The sequence below is a fragment of the Magallana gigas genome, chromosome 10, assembly GCF_963853765.1.
Source record: "Magallana gigas chromosome 10, xbMagGiga1.1, whole genome shotgun sequence".
NCBI lineage: Eukaryota > Metazoa > Mollusca > Bivalvia > Ostreida > Ostreidae > Magallana > Magallana gigas.
In genome coordinates, this window is record NC_088862.1 from 28,486,429 (window position 1) to 28,505,223 (window position 18,795).

At 33.7% G+C, this 18,795-nt stretch overlaps 1 protein-coding gene across 2 annotated transcripts in view; it reads right to left on the bottom strand.

The window, feature by feature from the left end:
* LOC105342881 (receptor-type tyrosine-protein phosphatase N2) overlaps window positions 1-18,795 on the bottom strand; it is an 85,138-nt gene continuing 66,343 nt past the window's right edge. For both annotated transcript variants that reach the window (XM_034454427.2, XM_011449966.4), the window contains 10 exons: window positions 18,625-18,679; window positions 18,051-18,198; window positions 13,604-13,677; window positions 11,308-11,385; window positions 9,981-10,100; window positions 8,973-9,139; window positions 5,576-5,629; window positions 4,404-4,468; window positions 3,215-3,288; window positions 1-2,430 (listed from right to left, as the gene is read on the bottom strand). In XM_034454427.2, coding sequence (XP_034310318.2) covers window positions 2,359-2,430; window positions 3,215-3,288; window positions 4,404-4,468; window positions 5,576-5,629; window positions 8,973-9,139; window positions 9,981-10,100; window positions 11,308-11,385; window positions 13,604-13,677; window positions 18,051-18,198; window positions 18,625-18,679 — 907 coding nt within the window. In that variant the 3' untranslated portion in view covers window positions 1-2,358. The remainder of the gene's footprint in view (window positions 2,431-3,214; window positions 3,289-4,403; window positions 4,469-5,575; window positions 5,630-8,972; window positions 9,140-9,980; window positions 10,101-11,307; window positions 11,386-13,603; window positions 13,678-18,050; window positions 18,199-18,624; window positions 18,680-18,795) is intronic.

Here is an 18,795-nt window from a genome sequence, read left to right on the forward strand (position 1 = left end):
TCAATATTGCATCAACAATTTATTTCCACATAGATTACACTACATTAACACAAGAAAACATAGAGGTCGAGATATAAGAAAGAAGTATTCTTGTCATCAAAATGAGTCAAAACATTTTGATATGCTAAATGAAGATAATTTTATTCATAATTTTTCAAGAACATGCAAAACTTATAGAAAAAAGGTATTTTGAATTTTAGGGTTTAGGAATATTAAAAGTTCATTCACTTTCAAGATATTGTGAAATATAAATACTGAAACAATTCAGAACTTTATAATAACTTTCTTCTTCAGAAGATCTACATCATGTTCTTTAAGCCTTTTCCTTAGCCCTGATAGACTTTCTGATAAATAAAAGCAAGTTTTTACTTCTTATTTCAACCTTTTACCTATTTCTTGCAAATGTATAACAAAATATAATAATATAAAGATTTATATCAATAAAGTGTGACATTACAAAAAAGTGTACAAATGCAAAAGAATCAGTTATCTTGCCATTGTAATTTTTTTAAAACTGAATCATCTGCATTTCATATCTGTCAAAAATATCAACAGGAAAAAAACCTGTAAGAAAAAGTACAAATGTAAATTGAAAGAGGTGGGATTTAACAACAAGTGACAAAATTCACAAAAAAATATAATTCAGTGGGTTTTCAAAATCAGTTGAGTCAATTAGACATGATTCAATAAGCTTGTAAGTATCATGAAAATCTGGACACAAAAAAAACAGTAAAAGAAAAGAATCGGTGTCGGTAAGACAATTTTGTTCTTAAATTTGTAAAATTAAACAAAGTATGCACACTGTATTAGAGATTTCAACTCTTTTAATATAAGGAGGAAAGAATTTATCATTTTTGACAAATCTATTACTTATATACACAAAATAAATAGTTGAACACAACGGGAGTTATTCTATTGCACTAAATAAAAGGTATTGGTAAAAAAAAAAATAATAAGGTACTTAGACCTCCTAATAAGAGAGATAACTCTTAATGCAATTTATTTTAACATAAATTTTTCATTCAAAGATGCTCAATTTTTACGTTCTGTCTGATTTTGTTATGAAAATATGTGCATATCTACTATAATTAAGATTTCCTTGGGACAAATCAAACCTGTCAAACAAAGAATTTATAATTTTATCAAAAAGTGTAGATAAACCTCAAAAATGATCTTATATCCAGTATTTGTTCACATTGTACAGAATATTAGAACTGCCTCAGAATCCACAACAAAGTAAAACAGAAACCATATCACTGAGCTAGCTACATGTATCACAATACATAATTATTAAGTAGAGCATAAAATCTTCAAAACTTAACAAGTCAATAGAAATTTAACTACTGTATGCAGGGTAATTTTCGCCCCTCGTACTTTTTGCCATTCTACACTTGCAAACAGTTTCGCCCCATCTTGAATTCGCCCAGACAGTGTTCTAAGAGCAATAATTTAAGACGTTGAAGTTTGCCCAGTTTCTCAATTGCCCACTCACACGAGGGTTAAAGGGGCGAAAATAAAACGAAGGCAAATATTTCCCTGAATACAGTAAGTATTGGTATCTTGTTCAACATTTCTAGAAGAGTGTCTGAAAAACCAGCAATAAATTCAGTTCCATTTTCATGATCAAATTTTGTTGCACATACAAGTAAAACTAATAATGAAATAAACAGAGTATAAAAGACAGAAATAGTTTGTATTTAAATGTAATAAGTTATTGAGAACGGTTTTAATCTAAAACAGTTCAGTAATAGTTTCCTTCTTTCTCAGTACCACAACATTTTTCAATATAAGATAATGAACAATTATAGTTTCAAAGAAGATTTTTTCACTAGATAATACAATGGTTTTCCACATCTTTCCAATCTATTTCTCACTGAATAAAAAAATCAAACCAATTTCAAATTGTTCAGTCTTTTGATAAATAAAAAGATCAGAACAAAAACAAAAATAAACACTTACTTTAATTTTAAAAACCTCCATATTTAATGTATCCAATTTCAAAACTTTACACCTTCTGACTCTCTTCTATCTATTTTTCGAAAAACTGTCTCCAAAAAAAATTGCATGAATGTCTCAGAGCGAAGAAAAGTCATAAATCTGCATAAAAAATAAATTCTCAAAGAGTGATTGTTTACGGCGATTACAACAGAACATACATCTCGACACCAAAGGGTCCTTATTATAAGATTTTGACATCCATTGATTAGTTAAATAAATATTCCACAGTATGGAGATGACATTATATATATCTCTGCCAGTGCACGTGCACCAAGGGACACTGAAATGACTGTTACCATGGAGATGAGTTTGAGTGGGTGACGAGAGCCCCATCTGGTGGAGACAAGAGACAAGGGGGCATTACTGGGGTAGAGCCTTCAATATAGCGTGCACTTCCTCTGCAACGGCTGCTAGGGCAAACTGGAACTGCTCCTACAAATATGAAATCATTATCTATTAATACATACATTAATCTCACCTACATTAAATGAAGTCCAATGTATGGCATACCCACAAGCATTGCCTAGTGGGTTTACTCTTTAGCTTGATCAATAGAGTAATATTATAATAAGTACATTAATTGTATTCTAAAGACCCAAGTTTTAACATCAGGGGAGACAACAAGTTACAGCTGTCTATATATTACACTAAAGTCGAATTTATTTCCTAAAATGGTAGGTAAAATCATTTAATGTCATTCTAGTACATGTACTGAACATGTCATTTTTGGGTTTTTTGGGGTTTTTTTTACATATTTGCAAATTAAGACATGATCTGGCATAACAATAAATTTCTGTCAGCAAGAAAAGATGGCATTAATTTTGTAAACAAATAATTACCTGTCAATAAATACAAGCAAGCTCAGATGAGTCTTGCCAATATTATTATAAATACTGTAGAAGCACAAATATTCATTGAGGATTTATTTTGTTATTTTTGTTGGCAGTATTAATCAACGAAATTAAATCCATGACAAATTTTTATCCTAGGTATTTATAAATACAGTGTTCATAGGTGGTACGTATTAGAGATAAAAATATGACGAAATAAAATCCTAACGAAATTTGTTTTGGATTAAAAATGATGAAATATTAACCCAACCAATATATGTGCTTCATATTTTGGATTGCAATGACATCAGCTATGTCCCCAGACTTTCAATGACTCTTGCCAATATTTTAATAAATATTTTGGATTACAATGACATTAGTCCCACCTTAGTTTTGACCATGTTTTTCCTTTGATCTCTGATGTGCTCCAAGGTGGCTGCAATGTCTATTTCCTTCGCTCCTAGTTAAAAGAAGAAACCCAAAATGTTTACACATGCAGGAAATGTGAATACAATTACCAGTCCATTCATTCTGTGGTATGAAAAAAAGAAACAGATCGGCAGTTGTCAATTTTCTCAACTTTGAAGATTAAAAAAAGACACAGATCAACAGTTTCTGTAAACCAACTTTTATTGGTGGCGACTTTATTCCGCCATTAACTGCCAATAAACTGGTTTGCGACGACTAATATTCGCAACCAAGCCTTATCCAGACCTGTTTTGTTATAAAAACTATAACCAAAGGATTGGTTTGTGAGAAATATTCGCGACAACAAGGCAACCTTGCTAACCTCGTGAAAATTTCTCGCACGCGAATAAAATTTGATTTAAAATCTGCTTCAAATGTAATCTCCCATCTCCTATTCTAGCATCCTCACTATTTCAGAGTGAGGTCATAATTTCAAACCTAAATAAGCACCTACACAAATACAGTAACACCAGGTTGCTGCAAAACCTACTCATTATGAATTGATGCTTTATGCGAAGTCAGTTTCATTTCTCTAGTCTTATAAATGTATTATATTTTACTTGTCTGATGTAGCAAATCCAGTTTTTAACAAATGAAAATGGCTTGTTCCTGGAGCTTTGATTTATCTGTCTTTCACAGTACAAAAATCAAAATGGCTTTTCCCTCGCGTTTTGCTATAATGGCATTTTACAGCACAAAAATCAAAATGGCTTTTCCCTCGCGTTTTGCTATAATGGCATTTTACAGCACAAAAATCAAAATGGCTTTTCCCTCGCGTTTTGCTATAATGGCATTTTACAGCACAAAAATCAAAATGGCTTTTCCCTCGCGTTTTGCTATAATGGCATTTTACAGCACAAAAATCAAAATGGCTTTTTTCTGAAGCTTTGCTAAAATTTTGTTTTACAGTACAAAAATCAAAATAGCTTATACATGAAGATTAAAAAATTGCTATAATTGTGTTTCACAGTACTTAAAATAAAAATGGCTTGTCCCTAGTGTTTTGCTAAATTGTTTTTCACTGTTCAAAAATTAAAATGGATTGTTCCTCATGCTTTGCTATAATTGTGTTTCACTGTACCTAGGTATACTAACTAAACCTCTCACCTTTGGCCATACGGTTGAGTACCATGTCAATCAAGCAATAGGTCCCAGTTCGACCACAACCATCACTACAATTAAACATCAGAATCAATGCTAAATAAAGTCATATATATATGCTATATAAATGTACATGTGTATGTTTCAAATACTGTAAACGTATTTTACGTGGCGTGTACGTTATTTAGTGGAAATTAGTTTTTTAACACGTTGCGTGGATTTATATTAGCGTATTCCTTAATGCGACTATTTTAATACATATATACATGACATTTGGCGATCTACTTGATTTAGCGGTTTCTGCATCCTGCCAAAAACGCTAATTATAAAAAGAATACACAGCCTAATGTAGTACAGTTACAGTATATGATTTACATTTTGATTCCATGCTTAGTAAGTTTTGTAAATGTACACTTTTTATTATATTTATTTCCCTTTAATAAATATATATATTTTGCCAAAACACTAGATTTTCTAATATAGGCAACGTTGTAAAGTTAAACTATATTTAGTGTCTTTTTACTTTAAAAAAGCAAAACATTCAGTAGCAATACTTATAGAGTAAATACACACTTCGTACTGCATTATTTCCCGTTTAAAAAGCTTTACATTTTGCTATAAAACACCATCCAGTGACAATAGTTAGATTGTACATGCAATATACATTATATACTGTGGACCCTTTTATTAACAGGGGGCAATGTTGGTGGGTAGTTTTCCTGGATTGTAGGGACGTAATGTCATTAGTAGTAAGTCTAAAAAATGTCAATCAAATGCTTGTATATTATACGTTTGTGGGAGTGTAAATTTGTGGGCAAGGATTATCCACAAAAGCCATGAACATTAATTCCCAACAAATAATGATGATTCCATGTACGGTATTGTAAATTTCTCATTTTATGCGAGTACTTAATTTCGCGATTCCATCGTTTTGTATCGAATTGCGAAATTATAAAATCACGATCACCAATTTTTTGGTTATAATTTCCTATAGTTCAAAAGTGACTGAAAAATAAAAGTAGGATTTTAAAATTTGCAAGGGTTGCCTATCGCGATTTTATGCGGAAATTAATTCCTCGCATTTAATTAGGGATCTACTGTATTGTGTAAATATTTCCTTAATCAGTAAATCTACACATTTTTAATACTACGAACATGAGCTTTGCCAAACCACGTACCTGCAATGTACAACAATAGGACAGGATCGACCTCTGTAGGATTTGTTCACCTTTCTGTCAAAATAAGATCGCACTTAGCAAAATTATACAAATAAGTAACTCACAATAAATTAGTCCTCAATGAAAGTAAGCATTTTTGATTTCATTTTTGATTTTTATATGAAACAGTTTCTTTTATTAAGTATAGTTTAGTGGGGATTGCATCACAATTTAAGCTAAAAAAATTTCAAATCCTATTTTTCTTTGTTCATTCTCCAGAATAATTTACTTTGGTATCTTTAGTGTGAAAGGTCGAGTTACAAGCAAGATGATTAAAGCTCTAAATTCTTTGTTACATAAATGTAATATTAGCTCATACTATGCTTTTATTTATTACCACTAAATTATACAATTCCATGTACACAAATTATGCATTCTAGTCATTAAATATTTGAAAATTTTAAGCTCAAATTGCAACAATGGCCTTTTAGTTAAGACCTTGGGTAAAAACAAAAAAAATTCTCAAATAGTTTATGTCTTATGAGAATCGCAAACAACACAGACAAAGTACTCTTGTAACATTCACACAAAAATCAAAGCAACAGACACCGAGTTCTTAGAGATACTATAACGTGACAATATGACACCATCACAACACCATAATAATATCAAAGAAATCCCGGCTCTCTTCTGATGTACTCTCCTATAGAGTGACGAGACACAGTGGCACCGTTCTTGGTCCATTTCTCCCAGATTTCTCCAACACTTTATTCTTCTGATTATGTAATCTCCACAACTTAAAGACAGTAGGTTTTTTTATCCATTTTTCCAAAGCCATTCTTTCAGTTTTGATCCATTTTGTTCTAAAGACACTTTACAACATCTATATTTGAGACAAGAACTGCAAAGAGCACCTTGGGTTTTGTTGTCCTCCAATTGTGTTGAATAATGCAAATCAGAAAGACCTCCGTTTTTTGTTTTTTGTAATGGTGCGTCAGTTATCTGATTAAGATTCAGGAAGTTTTGAATCTTGAAATTTGCTATGATAAATAAGAGCTCTCTCTAATTTGAATACATAATGTGAAGATCCTTTTCATATATCCATTAAACAAAAAGACATTGGTCCCCCCCCCCCCCCCCCAAATAAAATAACTTGGTCTGCTGGTCACTTTTCATCGGCAAAGAGTTGCAAGTTTTTAGTGAAGAAATTAAAGTTTGTCTGTCATCATAATGAGCCTCCTGTGAGTTTAACTTCTATGTACCTCAGAAAGACTGGGTGATTGCCAGACTGGATTTGATAACCAATTGTACAATTATTCCATACCTCATCTGTACATTGCTGTGATAACATGTAACAGTTCTCTACTGTTCTCTAAATAGAGATGAAAGTGATGGTGCTCAGTAATCTGTAGCCAATTTGTTCTCAACCTTTGGAAACTGTGGCAAAAAACCTATCATCCTGTACTACAAGTGACAAACCAGCTGTGAGATACGAGTTGTCATGTCCACCTCTTTTTTGCAGATGTAGAATGAGCTATGAGATAAAGTGACACTATCTTCCATCTCATTTTGTAAGTGGCATATCAACTGTGAGTTCAGCTGCCATTATCTTCTGTCTTAGCATTTGCATCATATATGTTGTAAGAAAAGTTGTCAGAATCTGTAACATCTCATTCAGTGCCTCGCTAAGTGATTATGAGATAAAGTACTCTCTGTAAGAATGAGAGATTTAGGGATATCTAATTTCATAGTGACTCTGAAATTAAGTAACAATCTGCTTTTGTCTCATTCTAAGACTGGCAATGCAAGAAAATTGACATTATTCCTAGCTTCCCTATCTCATTCTGCTGGTGAAAAAGTGGTAGTGAGATGTGACGTGAATGCATTTGATCATCTGGTTTGTTGGAAATCACCTGTTTAAACAACACTCTGTATCATCACAGGCAAACCCATTTGTTACTTTCAATATTAGCTATGAGGAATACTTGAAGTATTCTATAGCCTTGCATATTAGTGAGTGGTTGGATTAGAACCTCCTCTGTCTCGTTGATGGTGAGATAGTTGTGAGATACCTCAACCTTAAAAGTAAGTATGTGATGGTATGAGAATTTCCTCTGTCTTGCTAATGGTGAGGTAGTTGTGACATACCTCAACCTTGAGAGTTAGTGAATGGTGAGTTGGGAACCTCCTGACTTGTTAATGGTGAGATAGATGAGATATCTCAGTCTTGCAAGTTAGTGAATGGTGAGATGGGAACCTCCTCTGCCATGTAAATGATGAGATAGATGCGAGATATCTCAGTCTTGCAAGTTAGTGAATGGTGAGTTGGGAACCTCCTCTGCCATGTAAATGATGAGATAGATGCGAGATATCTCAGTCTTGCAAGTTAGTGAATGGTGAGATGGGAACCTCCTCTGCCTTGTTAATGGTGAGATAGTTGTGAGATTAGTGGCAGGATCAAATCCATGATCACTTTTGTGACTATGCAATTTGTGTAGTGGACAATTGCTAAATCACAAAAGCTGTCAAAGGAATTGAGAAGTGGCTAATTACCCTGGCAAGCTTGGTTGACCCTAATTACTACAGCTAAAGCAAGCCAGAAATAATATTTACACTACACCAATACAAGGGATGTTTTGATAAATCTTTGATTTTTAATCAAGTTAATATCAAAAGCAAGAAAAAAAAAGTTTCCTGACAGATTTTAAAGCTATTTTTAATGTGGTTTCTTTTTGGTTTGAGTCAATGTAAGCAACAAAGGGTAACACACAACATCACAATATTACAACACACAACAATTTAAAAAAGGGATTTTTTTTAAGAGTGAAAATTTTAAAGTCTAAAAGATCAAAATTCAAAATGTTGCCCTATTATTATAACAGCAATCAAAATTTTCTATTAATTTAATGTTTTGCCTGACTAATTACAGGTACATTAAACCATTTAATTGGTCTTCTACATTTCAACACAGAGGATATATGGGGAATTTAAGGCACAATTGCCTAGGTTATCAATATACTATTTCATGTAACCTTAAAAGCAATCACCAGCATCTATTTACATTTATAACAGATCCAAATGATTCATTCAATTCATGTACATAGTTCTTATGAAGCTTAACTTTATTTCTTTGTTCCCAAAATATTTACACACCATGGTAACTTACATTGACAGTTTAGCTTCTAAATTCCAATGGCACTTTGATATTATGGAAAAAGTTTCAACAGAGGACGAAAGGCTGAGAGGGACAAAAATGGTTTCAATGTTGGTCACCTTGTTAACTTTTCTCTCGCTTACCTTCAGATGTCTATCAGTGCTTTGATATGATTGAGTTTCAAAAGGACTTATAAGTTTAGGAAGGATTATAGAAAAAAGATAGTTGATTAGTTGGACATTTTTGTGTTATTATACTAATTACCTCCTGAAGTCTAGCAGGGCTTTGATTGACTTGGGAACGTCTAGGTCTGGCCAGGTCAGGAAGTGGAACTGAGTGACCGTCCTCGTCTCATTGGTCTGTAGGTTCTTCAGGTAGAAGCTCCGCACCAGGTAGTCGTCGCACCAGATATGTTCCGACACCAGGTGAACCTGCACAAAATACAGAAAGGATGGCTAGCTATTTACCTACTGTGGAATCATTAGAATTAATGGCAGCTCAATTTTCTTGGTATTCATGGGTAGTCCTCCACCATGAAATTACATTCTCAAGGAAAACAGATTTTGAAATACTTAGATGTTTTACCATTTACTGTTTTCTATTTTACACAAGTACTTAATTTTATGATTCCACTGTTAAGTATCAAATTGTGACAATATATAATCGCTAGCACTATTTTTTTTTCCCCTATAATTTTGTATAGTTTCTGTCTGAAAAATGAAAGGGATATGTTAAAAAGAGTGGCTTCTCGCATTTTTATGCGAATATTAATTCCTCACTATATATATGAATTCTATAGTAACCTTCCCTAGGTCATTGCAACAGAAAGGCTAAGCTAACAAGGAGACCACATTTAAATAACTCTGGGTACATAAAGCTTCAGTGATCTATGACTGATCACTTTTATCTTAAACAAATGTTAACTTTGAATATTCTTATGTATTTCTTGCTCCTTGTATTCATCATATGTTAACCTTTTGAATAGAAAAATCACAACCAGTCATCAAATCTTATATAGCCATACAGACATGTATCATACTGGATTCATTTCCAAAACATCAAAGACCATTACATTACATTACATTACAATTACATTACAATTACATTACCATTACATTACCATTACATTACCATTACATTAACATTACATTACTATTATTGCAATGACTAACAATAATGTCTCAGAAAACTTTAAGTTAATTAAATACATAAAAATCACCCTGCAGACAAAATGAAAGCACTGTCCTCATTACCCAAAGTTAAAGTACTGACCTCATAGATATGATAGAGGTCACTTCCTTCCTCTGGCCAATAACGATAACACATGGCCTCTCCGTTCTCGGTCAGGCGTGTCAACATCACTATGACAACGCTTCCTTGCTCCCATACCATCTGAAAATAAAAAACGGACTTTTGATTACCCAGTACCTTTCTATTTTACCCAAAACCCCATTTTTACTCAGATGGATTTTAGAAGATGAAAAAAATTGTAAAGAAAAAGACAATATTTATTTAAAAAATTATCAGCAGCAAACAGTTGATTGTTCACATGGTATTGTTCACCTCTTGATCAATTAAAAAGTTCACACTGAAATAAACATTTTGCTTTTCTATAGGTTCATTGAAGGAAACATATTTGTACTTATATCAATTAATCATCACATCAAAGTTTACATAAATGGCACTGAAAAATTGACTTATCACATGTATGTTTACTTCTTGATATACCAGTCAGATTTTTATTGCATAACTTGGATGACCTTTTCAGCATCCATTAAAACCCATCTGAAAGCATAAGTGTTTAGTACACCATTAAGGTAAGCCAATAATTATCTTTTATGTAAACCTAGAACTATTTCAATAAGATCTTGGACTTTGGGTAGTTGTGTCAAACAGCAATATGACGTAGGCCTGTCTATTTCATTGCTGGCCACTCAGGCATGGCTCTTTGAAATCAACAAGATTTGTCTGGCTTTTGAGCTAAGACTATGCGATGCAATTGATACATATTTCGCTTGAAATCGCATCCTTTACGACTTGTTTTGACGCAAGAAATATATATCTACGTCCTACTGAAAGTCCAAGGTCTTGTTAAAATGGTTCCAATTGTCACTTTCATTATTATACTAGATGTTCCCCACAAAGACTTTGGGAAATGATATCTTGAGGAAGCTCATTACATCAATTAAGGCTTATAGTATTTATGAAACAATGTCACAAGATTAAGTGTTTCGTGAACTTCATTGTCTCAATCAATAAGATCAAATATCATCAAGCCTCATGCAGTGGTCAATATATCAGGCTTGTGAACTGCAGATCCAAAGTTCAAAGTCGCCTGATCTCAGCCTTTCAATTTGTTCATATCTACTAAATCAAATTTTAGACAATCAGATTTTTCCTTATATTGTTTATTTTTTGCCTATTTGAATTGCATATAGTTCATATGCATCATACTTTTTTTTCATAATCAAGACGTTTTCTGCTGATTTGAAAAACTATTTATGGTAAATTAAGCCACCTTAAGACTGTGGATCCAATTATACAAAGGCATTGGGTACAGGTATATTAAGACAGTGTGTATTTCGAAAGTTTCATTTACCTGCCAGAAGTCTGCCACGGTGTGGGGCAGGGGTCCCTGGGTCGCAATATAGGCTGGGTTCCGAGGATCATGGTCCGTCTGAAAAAAACAACTAAATACTGAAAAATTCATCAAATAATGTGGAAAGTCCTTTAGAAACTTACATTTTTTATCCATTCCTTTATTCAATTCCACTTCCTTTGATATAATCATTCAATTTAACACTGTCTTGAGTGGTTAAGGTGACTGGATGCATAGTCAACAAATTACCAATCATATTTACCGTTATTTTTAGATAATAAATTTGGCTATAGACTTTATTCAATTAAATTTTTAAAAATCCAATAATTAGCTTTAAAATTTGAAAATTTTTCCAAAATCCTTATATTAGGTAAAGAGCTCTTTTTACTGAAGATCAATTAATAAAAGTCTATAAAATAAAAAATCAAGCCCTGTTAAACAAACCTGTACATTCTGACTTAAGAAAATTCCTTTTTCCAATAAAGCACTGCATGTTGAAATGCATCTCACACTGCTTGCTAGTTGTTTCAAACAGCAACACCCTGCTAAATTACTTGCATGTTCCTAGACATTGTCATTCCTCACTTGACCACGAAGAGGAAGATGATTGAAACACAGAGAGAGAGAGAGAGAGAGAGAGAGAGAGAGAGAGAGAGAGAGAGAGAGAGAGAGAGAGAGAGAGAGAACACTGAACAAAAAGTAATTAAGACTTTTAAGTCTTCTCATTGTGTCTTCCATTCCCCCATCAATGCAATTATTGGCAATTTGATCTAGGATAATGGGGACTTCACTACACAGATATCAGCTTACTACATGGTTCCACTAGCTGCTAATTTCAAAACCCAGAATATCCCTCACTTGATTCTGCACACACCAATATCACAAAGCAGTTTCTTGATTTCTCCAATAGACCCTGTGCTAAACATCACACATCGGCCAATGATATTGTAGAAGTTGCTAGCTGACGTGTCATTTCGATTCCCTTAATTCCCCCCCCCCCCTTGAATTACTAGAATTTCTCATATAACAAGTTGACTGCCATATATATCACTTTTAAATCAGGGGTGATTTCTTGGCATTTTGAGTAAAAATTTAAAGATAATTCCCATAATTTCCTCTTCTCTCTCTCTCTATGAATGAACTAAGAATTACATGTATTCTTCTATAACTTGACTGCCATATATACATCACTTTAAATAAATCATTTGTGGTGATTTTGGGGCATTTTCTGTGAAAATTTACCATGATAATTTCCCATATGATTCCCTCCTCTCTCTGAATGCAACTTTAAAATTTTCTCCTATAACAATCCGACTACCATACATATCACTTCTTAATCAGAGGCGATTCCTTGACAAGTTGTGTGATAATTAGCCATGATAATTTTCGCCTTTAGTTTGGTACGGTAGGCTGTTGACGAGTCTGTGATCAAAATCACCTCACCCACTCCAAACACTGACCTAGCTGACTTTCTTATTGTTCAATTAATGCACCAGCTCTGACATCTTGTGCGATTATCTGAAATATGACTGGTTAAGACGGCCATTTTGCCAGTAATGTACGTTCCTACGATCAATAATCCTTATACTGCTGTCATTTATTCCAGATTTACCACGCGTTATTATTCTAGCTTTCCCCTTTCTGTTCAATCAGCTTCAGCGCGAGAAACATGCTGTCAAACGACAGAGCAATTGATAAACTAGCTCATAAAACACGAGACCCTTTTTCTGATGACCATGCAGTGGAAAAAAAGATTTAACCCCAATTGAGGACATCAAGCAAGTATTGCAGAAAAAAAGAGCTGGCAATTTTTTTTCTGGCCATTTTTAGACTGTATTGATCTTTTTTATAAGAAGAGCTCTATCATATTATACATAGAAAACTTCCCAATTTAAAAAGTAAAAAAAATGGGTTTTTTTTCTTTACTAAATCATTTTTTATAGCTTAATTAACAAATCTTAAAACTTTTGCTCGATCCTGACCATCCAGTCCCCTCAAGATGTATATAAAATCTTCTCTTTAAAGTTTTAAGAATTGAATAATATAATTCAACATTAAATATTAAATTTATGGCTAGAATTTGAACTATGACCCCAAATCTGTGTCTAAATATAGCAGCTGGATTGAAAAAAATCAGATGAATATTATTTTTCCTTTGTAAGTTTTAAACTCTTCTTTTATTTATTCAAATTAATCTGTAAATCACATAATTTTACTAATTAATAATATTTGATTAGGATTTGAACCCTGACTCTCCAACTATGACTATGCTAGACCATGGTACATTTATACTTACGATTGTGCTTGCATTGATGTAGTCTGAGCTAGAGGCGTTACAATTGGTGGATAGAATCACCCGGGAGTGATCATCTATAAAAAAAAAAATAAGAGTTAAATTATATTACATGAATTAATGGAGAGACGCATCAAACATTCAGAAAAGTATTAGAATTTTATAGCTTCTTCAGTGAGTTATTTACTTCTGTTTAGAAATAATGAATATCAAAAGAATTTTTAGAATTGATTTTAAAAAACAGAAATTTGTGTTTATCAACTGCAACTTAAGAAAAGAAAATATGGTAACTGTTATTGTAATGCATGTAATATTTTGGATGTGTCTCTGACATGTATACCATATACCATATAATGTTGCTTAGAGGAAAAGAAGATTTGATTAATTTCGTTTCTCTTTACTCTAAACGCTTTTTCAAAAACGGGGAAAAAAATGAGAGAGAAAGAGAGAGGGGTTATATTTTGGAAGTGAAATGTGGAAAGACAGACAGAATGACAGACATATATAGTGTAGGTTTCAGAAAGACAATTTTCCTTGAAGAAATAAATTTTCCTCTTCAACAATTCTAATATATGATAAAATTCAGAAACCTACCTATTACTAAAATACAATTTTGAAGCATAACTGCATAACTTATGGTCTAAACCAATCATGTTCAGAGCTCAAAAAGAGAATTAATATTTCCAGCTGATGTGTGTCTGACATGTTTACAATATAATGTAGCTTAGAGGAAAAGAAGATTTGATTAATTTAGTTTCTCGTTACTCTGAAAGCTTTTCAAAAACGAAAAAAAATCTCAAATTACATGCCAGAAAACTTGCTTCTGTATGAAAAAAAATATAAACCTTTAATTCCTGAGATGCACATCAAATGCAGTAATTACTCACTAAAGTAAAAACTATTGATTTCTTATGGACAAAAAGACGAAGGAAAATGATGAAGCAGCCGGAGAGCAATAACATCTAACAGTTTCCACGAAGCCTTCCATTGTGCGACTCCTTTTGCCGGGGAAATAACATTGGAGGAGAGACTGGCGGGCTATCGTGCATGACAAGACCAATTTCAATTTTGTCTGACAAAATAATCATCGCCTGGGATCAGCTCTCGCGACTGTGAACGGTTGTGTTAATATCGCCTGTCAGAATGGGAGCATCCACTCGTGAGCACGCGATTTGACTCCGCAATTTTATACTTGTCGATTTTCTTTCTGGTTTTTTTTTAATCACCGCTGTGTTGAAGTGACAGTGACAGGGTTAGCTGGTTCCAAGCTTCTGTCAGAATACTCAATAAAATGCAATACAGTGTACCAGCATTGTGTAACTAAATGGCTGGGTGTGTAACAAATAACCCAATTTTTTTTCCAATTCCCCTTTAAATTTCAAAATTGATATTTTTTTTACAATCAATTTTAATTTAGTCAAGAAAAAAAAAACAAATATAAAAGCAAAAATTAAAAATTTGACTGTTCTTGTAAATTTTTATACAAAGCTCTTCATCTTAAGGAGATTAATATGGTGTTAAAATAACCAAGACTTGATCAACCCCCTTAAATCATGATAAGCAAATTGTAAGCATGGTTTTTAGGACATTATTAATCATTACTTTCCAAAGTCTGGTAATCTTTTTATCATTTATATGAATATATAATTTATCAATCTTAAGAATGATAACCTAAGCTACAATTTTGTTGCCAATATATTACAAAAACAAGGAATCATCAAATAATCAATTGCAAGTTTTACACATTCATTTGGTTTATGTTGCTGAACTGAGAATAGAATTTAGTTTCTGATCTTGAGAAACACTTTCCATGATCAACATTACATAGGTATAATTATAATACTCATAGAATACCGTTATATAAGTAAGCTAGCTGGTACATTTTTCACACTACAGTAAAACACTTTTATAGAAAACACCCCTATAACGAATTGACACTTACAGCAAGGTGATTTTCATTCCCCGTGACTATATTATTTGTTGTAAACTTGACGGATATAACGAATTACGCTTATAACCAATCAAAATCGCCCGTCCCTGGCACTTCGTTATAACCGTGTTTTACTGTACTCAACTAGAAAGAAAGAGTGACCAATACCAAATCATTACAATACCTCTCTCACACAATTCATTAATCCCAACACATTTTCAGAACTGTCCAGCAAGCCATTATAAAAGGAAATATTGACAGTGAGCATAGAAATCCTCATGTACATCAATAAGCGGAGAAGTGAACCCAAAAGCCAAATCCATTCATTGAGTCTAACAAGGAATAAAGCAAAGAAGCTGACAGTCTTTGACAAGCTGTGTGAGGGATCACTGTGTAACAATGATGATTTATTGTCAAGCCGGGCGGACACAACTCCGATAATAATGGAGTTGTCTACATTGAAACCTGACACCAAATAAAAGCCAATTCTGAAGGTGTCTATTCTTACAATCACACTAGTTGATTGGCAGAAAGCTCAACATCCCCTTTCCCCATGCCTTTAGGAGGCTGGATGGTCAACAAATTTATAACCATCAGATCTACCTAAAATTTCGCTGCTGATCTGTTGCTCCCGCTCTTAAAAAATTGGGATGGACAACCTTGGAGCTACAGTGCTGTACGTGTTGAAATGTTGCAATTTACGGCACTCAAAAATTTGTTCAAAGTGATCAATTTAATTTGGAACCATCTTATTGATCAAATATATCAAATTAATTGTTCATAAAAAAAAAAAATGAATATTCTTTTTTTTTTTTTTAAAAAGGAGTGATCATGCACAGTGTTAATTAAAATATTTTGAGTCAGCTTATATAAAGGTACAAGTACTTTTTTATCCGTCGATCATTGCGAAAATGGAATTGATAAAAAATGTCCTTATCAATGATGTGAATTTACCATGCAAGCAAGCATCTCTTTAAGGAATGGGGATTTCTGATGTGAGTATTGACTCACTTCCATCATATCTGCCTCTATCTGGCAACATCCTCTCTTAGGTATTATAGCAGAGCAAGCAAGCACTCAGCTCTGAAAATTAATTGTCAGCTTGTACACCGATAGCTGAATCAACAACGTAAAAAGCTCGGAACGATTCTACTTGTCGCGACTTCATTCACATAAAACCTTGGCACAATCTCCGTCCATTACGACACACGGCGACAAATATTATCACTGATTGTATTCAGGCAACTTATAGGATTGGGAGATCTTGCAACAGTATCCGCACAAGTGCAGCATATCTCTCCATATGTCAACATAATCTGTCAGCTCTGGAGAGTCGGTTCGTGTAACGGCAGCCATTCTATCATTGTACCGAGTAATCATTCCTTTCTCGGGTTTCCAGCAAGCTTTATACAAATCACAATGGCGGGGGACCCCGCCATTAATCCCACTCTGCAGATAGGTTTCAACACAAACTTCATTTCTGGTCTTGTCCCTTCGTGTCCCTAAATGCGGAATATGATATAGAGTTTCATGACAGTCTTTGATTTATTGCCAGGCACTGCAGTGATGACTATCAGTTCTTTGATTCCAATCTGTTTACATGTCGATTCTGTCGTCCCACTCTATCCAGACAACCTGCACTTAATCACCCTTGAATAAAGATCTCCCGTGATTTGCTATCATCGGCTGATCCAGTCTCATTCTGCTGAGAACCTTGGTGATCCAGAGGTTAAGAAATTTCCAATCCGGACGACTCCCTTATTATAACTATGTTAATTTACTTAATGTTCGGATATAAACGGCCATTCTTAATTAAAAAAATCCAAAATGACCTCAGCACATTTCAAATGATGTTTCATGTGAATTCACATCATTAGGTGATGAACTCTAACCTTGACCTTGGCAAACGCTTACAGGACACATTATGGCCTTCACCTGGGGACATTTACAGGACACATTGTGACCTTGAAATGTGACACTTGGTAAAGAAAATATGGCCTTCACTGTGAACACCTGCAGAATACTGTGAAGACCTTGAATTGTGACAACTGTAAAATACAATATGGCCTTCACTGTGAACACCTAGGGGGACACTTTTTGTCCTTTACTTGTGAATATTTACATATTGTGACCTTGAAATATGATCACATAGTAAACACTACGTTATCTTTGAATACTAATAGAACTTATAGAACACATTATGACCTTATTGTGTGAAAACTTGAAGGAGACATTTTGACCTAAATTCACTTGAGAAAACTTGTATGCTGCATGGTGACAATAAATTTGAATACTGTAGATTCCTTATATTTCGCGAGAACTCAATTCCACGAATCAACCGTTCTGCATCAAATTGCGAGAATATGAAATCGCAAACACCAGATTTTTATCATAGTTTCTTTAGTTTACATCTGTCAGTAAAATAACAGCGAGATTTTAAAATCCACCAGATGTGCCTCTCCCGAATTCAGCGGATATTAATTCCTCGCGTTTAAAAAGGAATTAACAGTATATACTTACAAGGAACAGTGTCACTGTAGCGGTTCTTGCGTATATTGGCGGCGTCATTGGCTATGTCTGTGTTGGACGGGTCGGCTTCGTAGGTACATAGACCCTCCCACTCCCTGTCTAGACGATCCTTGTTCTTTAGGTGGTCCTCCATGTATGACTAAAACAATCAATAAAGGTGAAAGCTTTTGTCGATACAATTCTGTTAGTCTTAACGATTGAAGGAAATTCCCAGAGCTTTGGTCAGACTGCTTCTAATTTTCTTACAGATTTGAGAAATTACACAAGATCTGAAGATGAGAAAATCTCCCTAGGAAACTCAAAAAGCCTTTATCCATACTGTTCGAATGCATTGAAGAAATTTCAAAAATCCATATGGAAAAGATTATTTAGTAGACAACTCCCAAAGATCTTATGAATTTGGTTCTGAATGTTGAAAAGATATAACAAAGTTAAAAGGAATAGACTTTCATATGCTGAAAACTCCCAATGCAAGAAAAAAAATTGTTTAACCATTTATAACACACCCCCCCCCCCCCCCCCCCCGGTGCCTTTTTTCACTATGACCTTAACTTGACATACTTACCAGTACTATGTGACCAGTTGAGATGTCCATATTAGAGGTGACAGGTTCCTCACTCCTGAAAAAATAGGAAGTGAAATATTGATTAATCAATCTGTGCAATCTGAGCACTCTAATTAGCTAATTAATTACTATGTACCTGGCCCTTGGGTCATAAAACTTAGAGACAAGTTC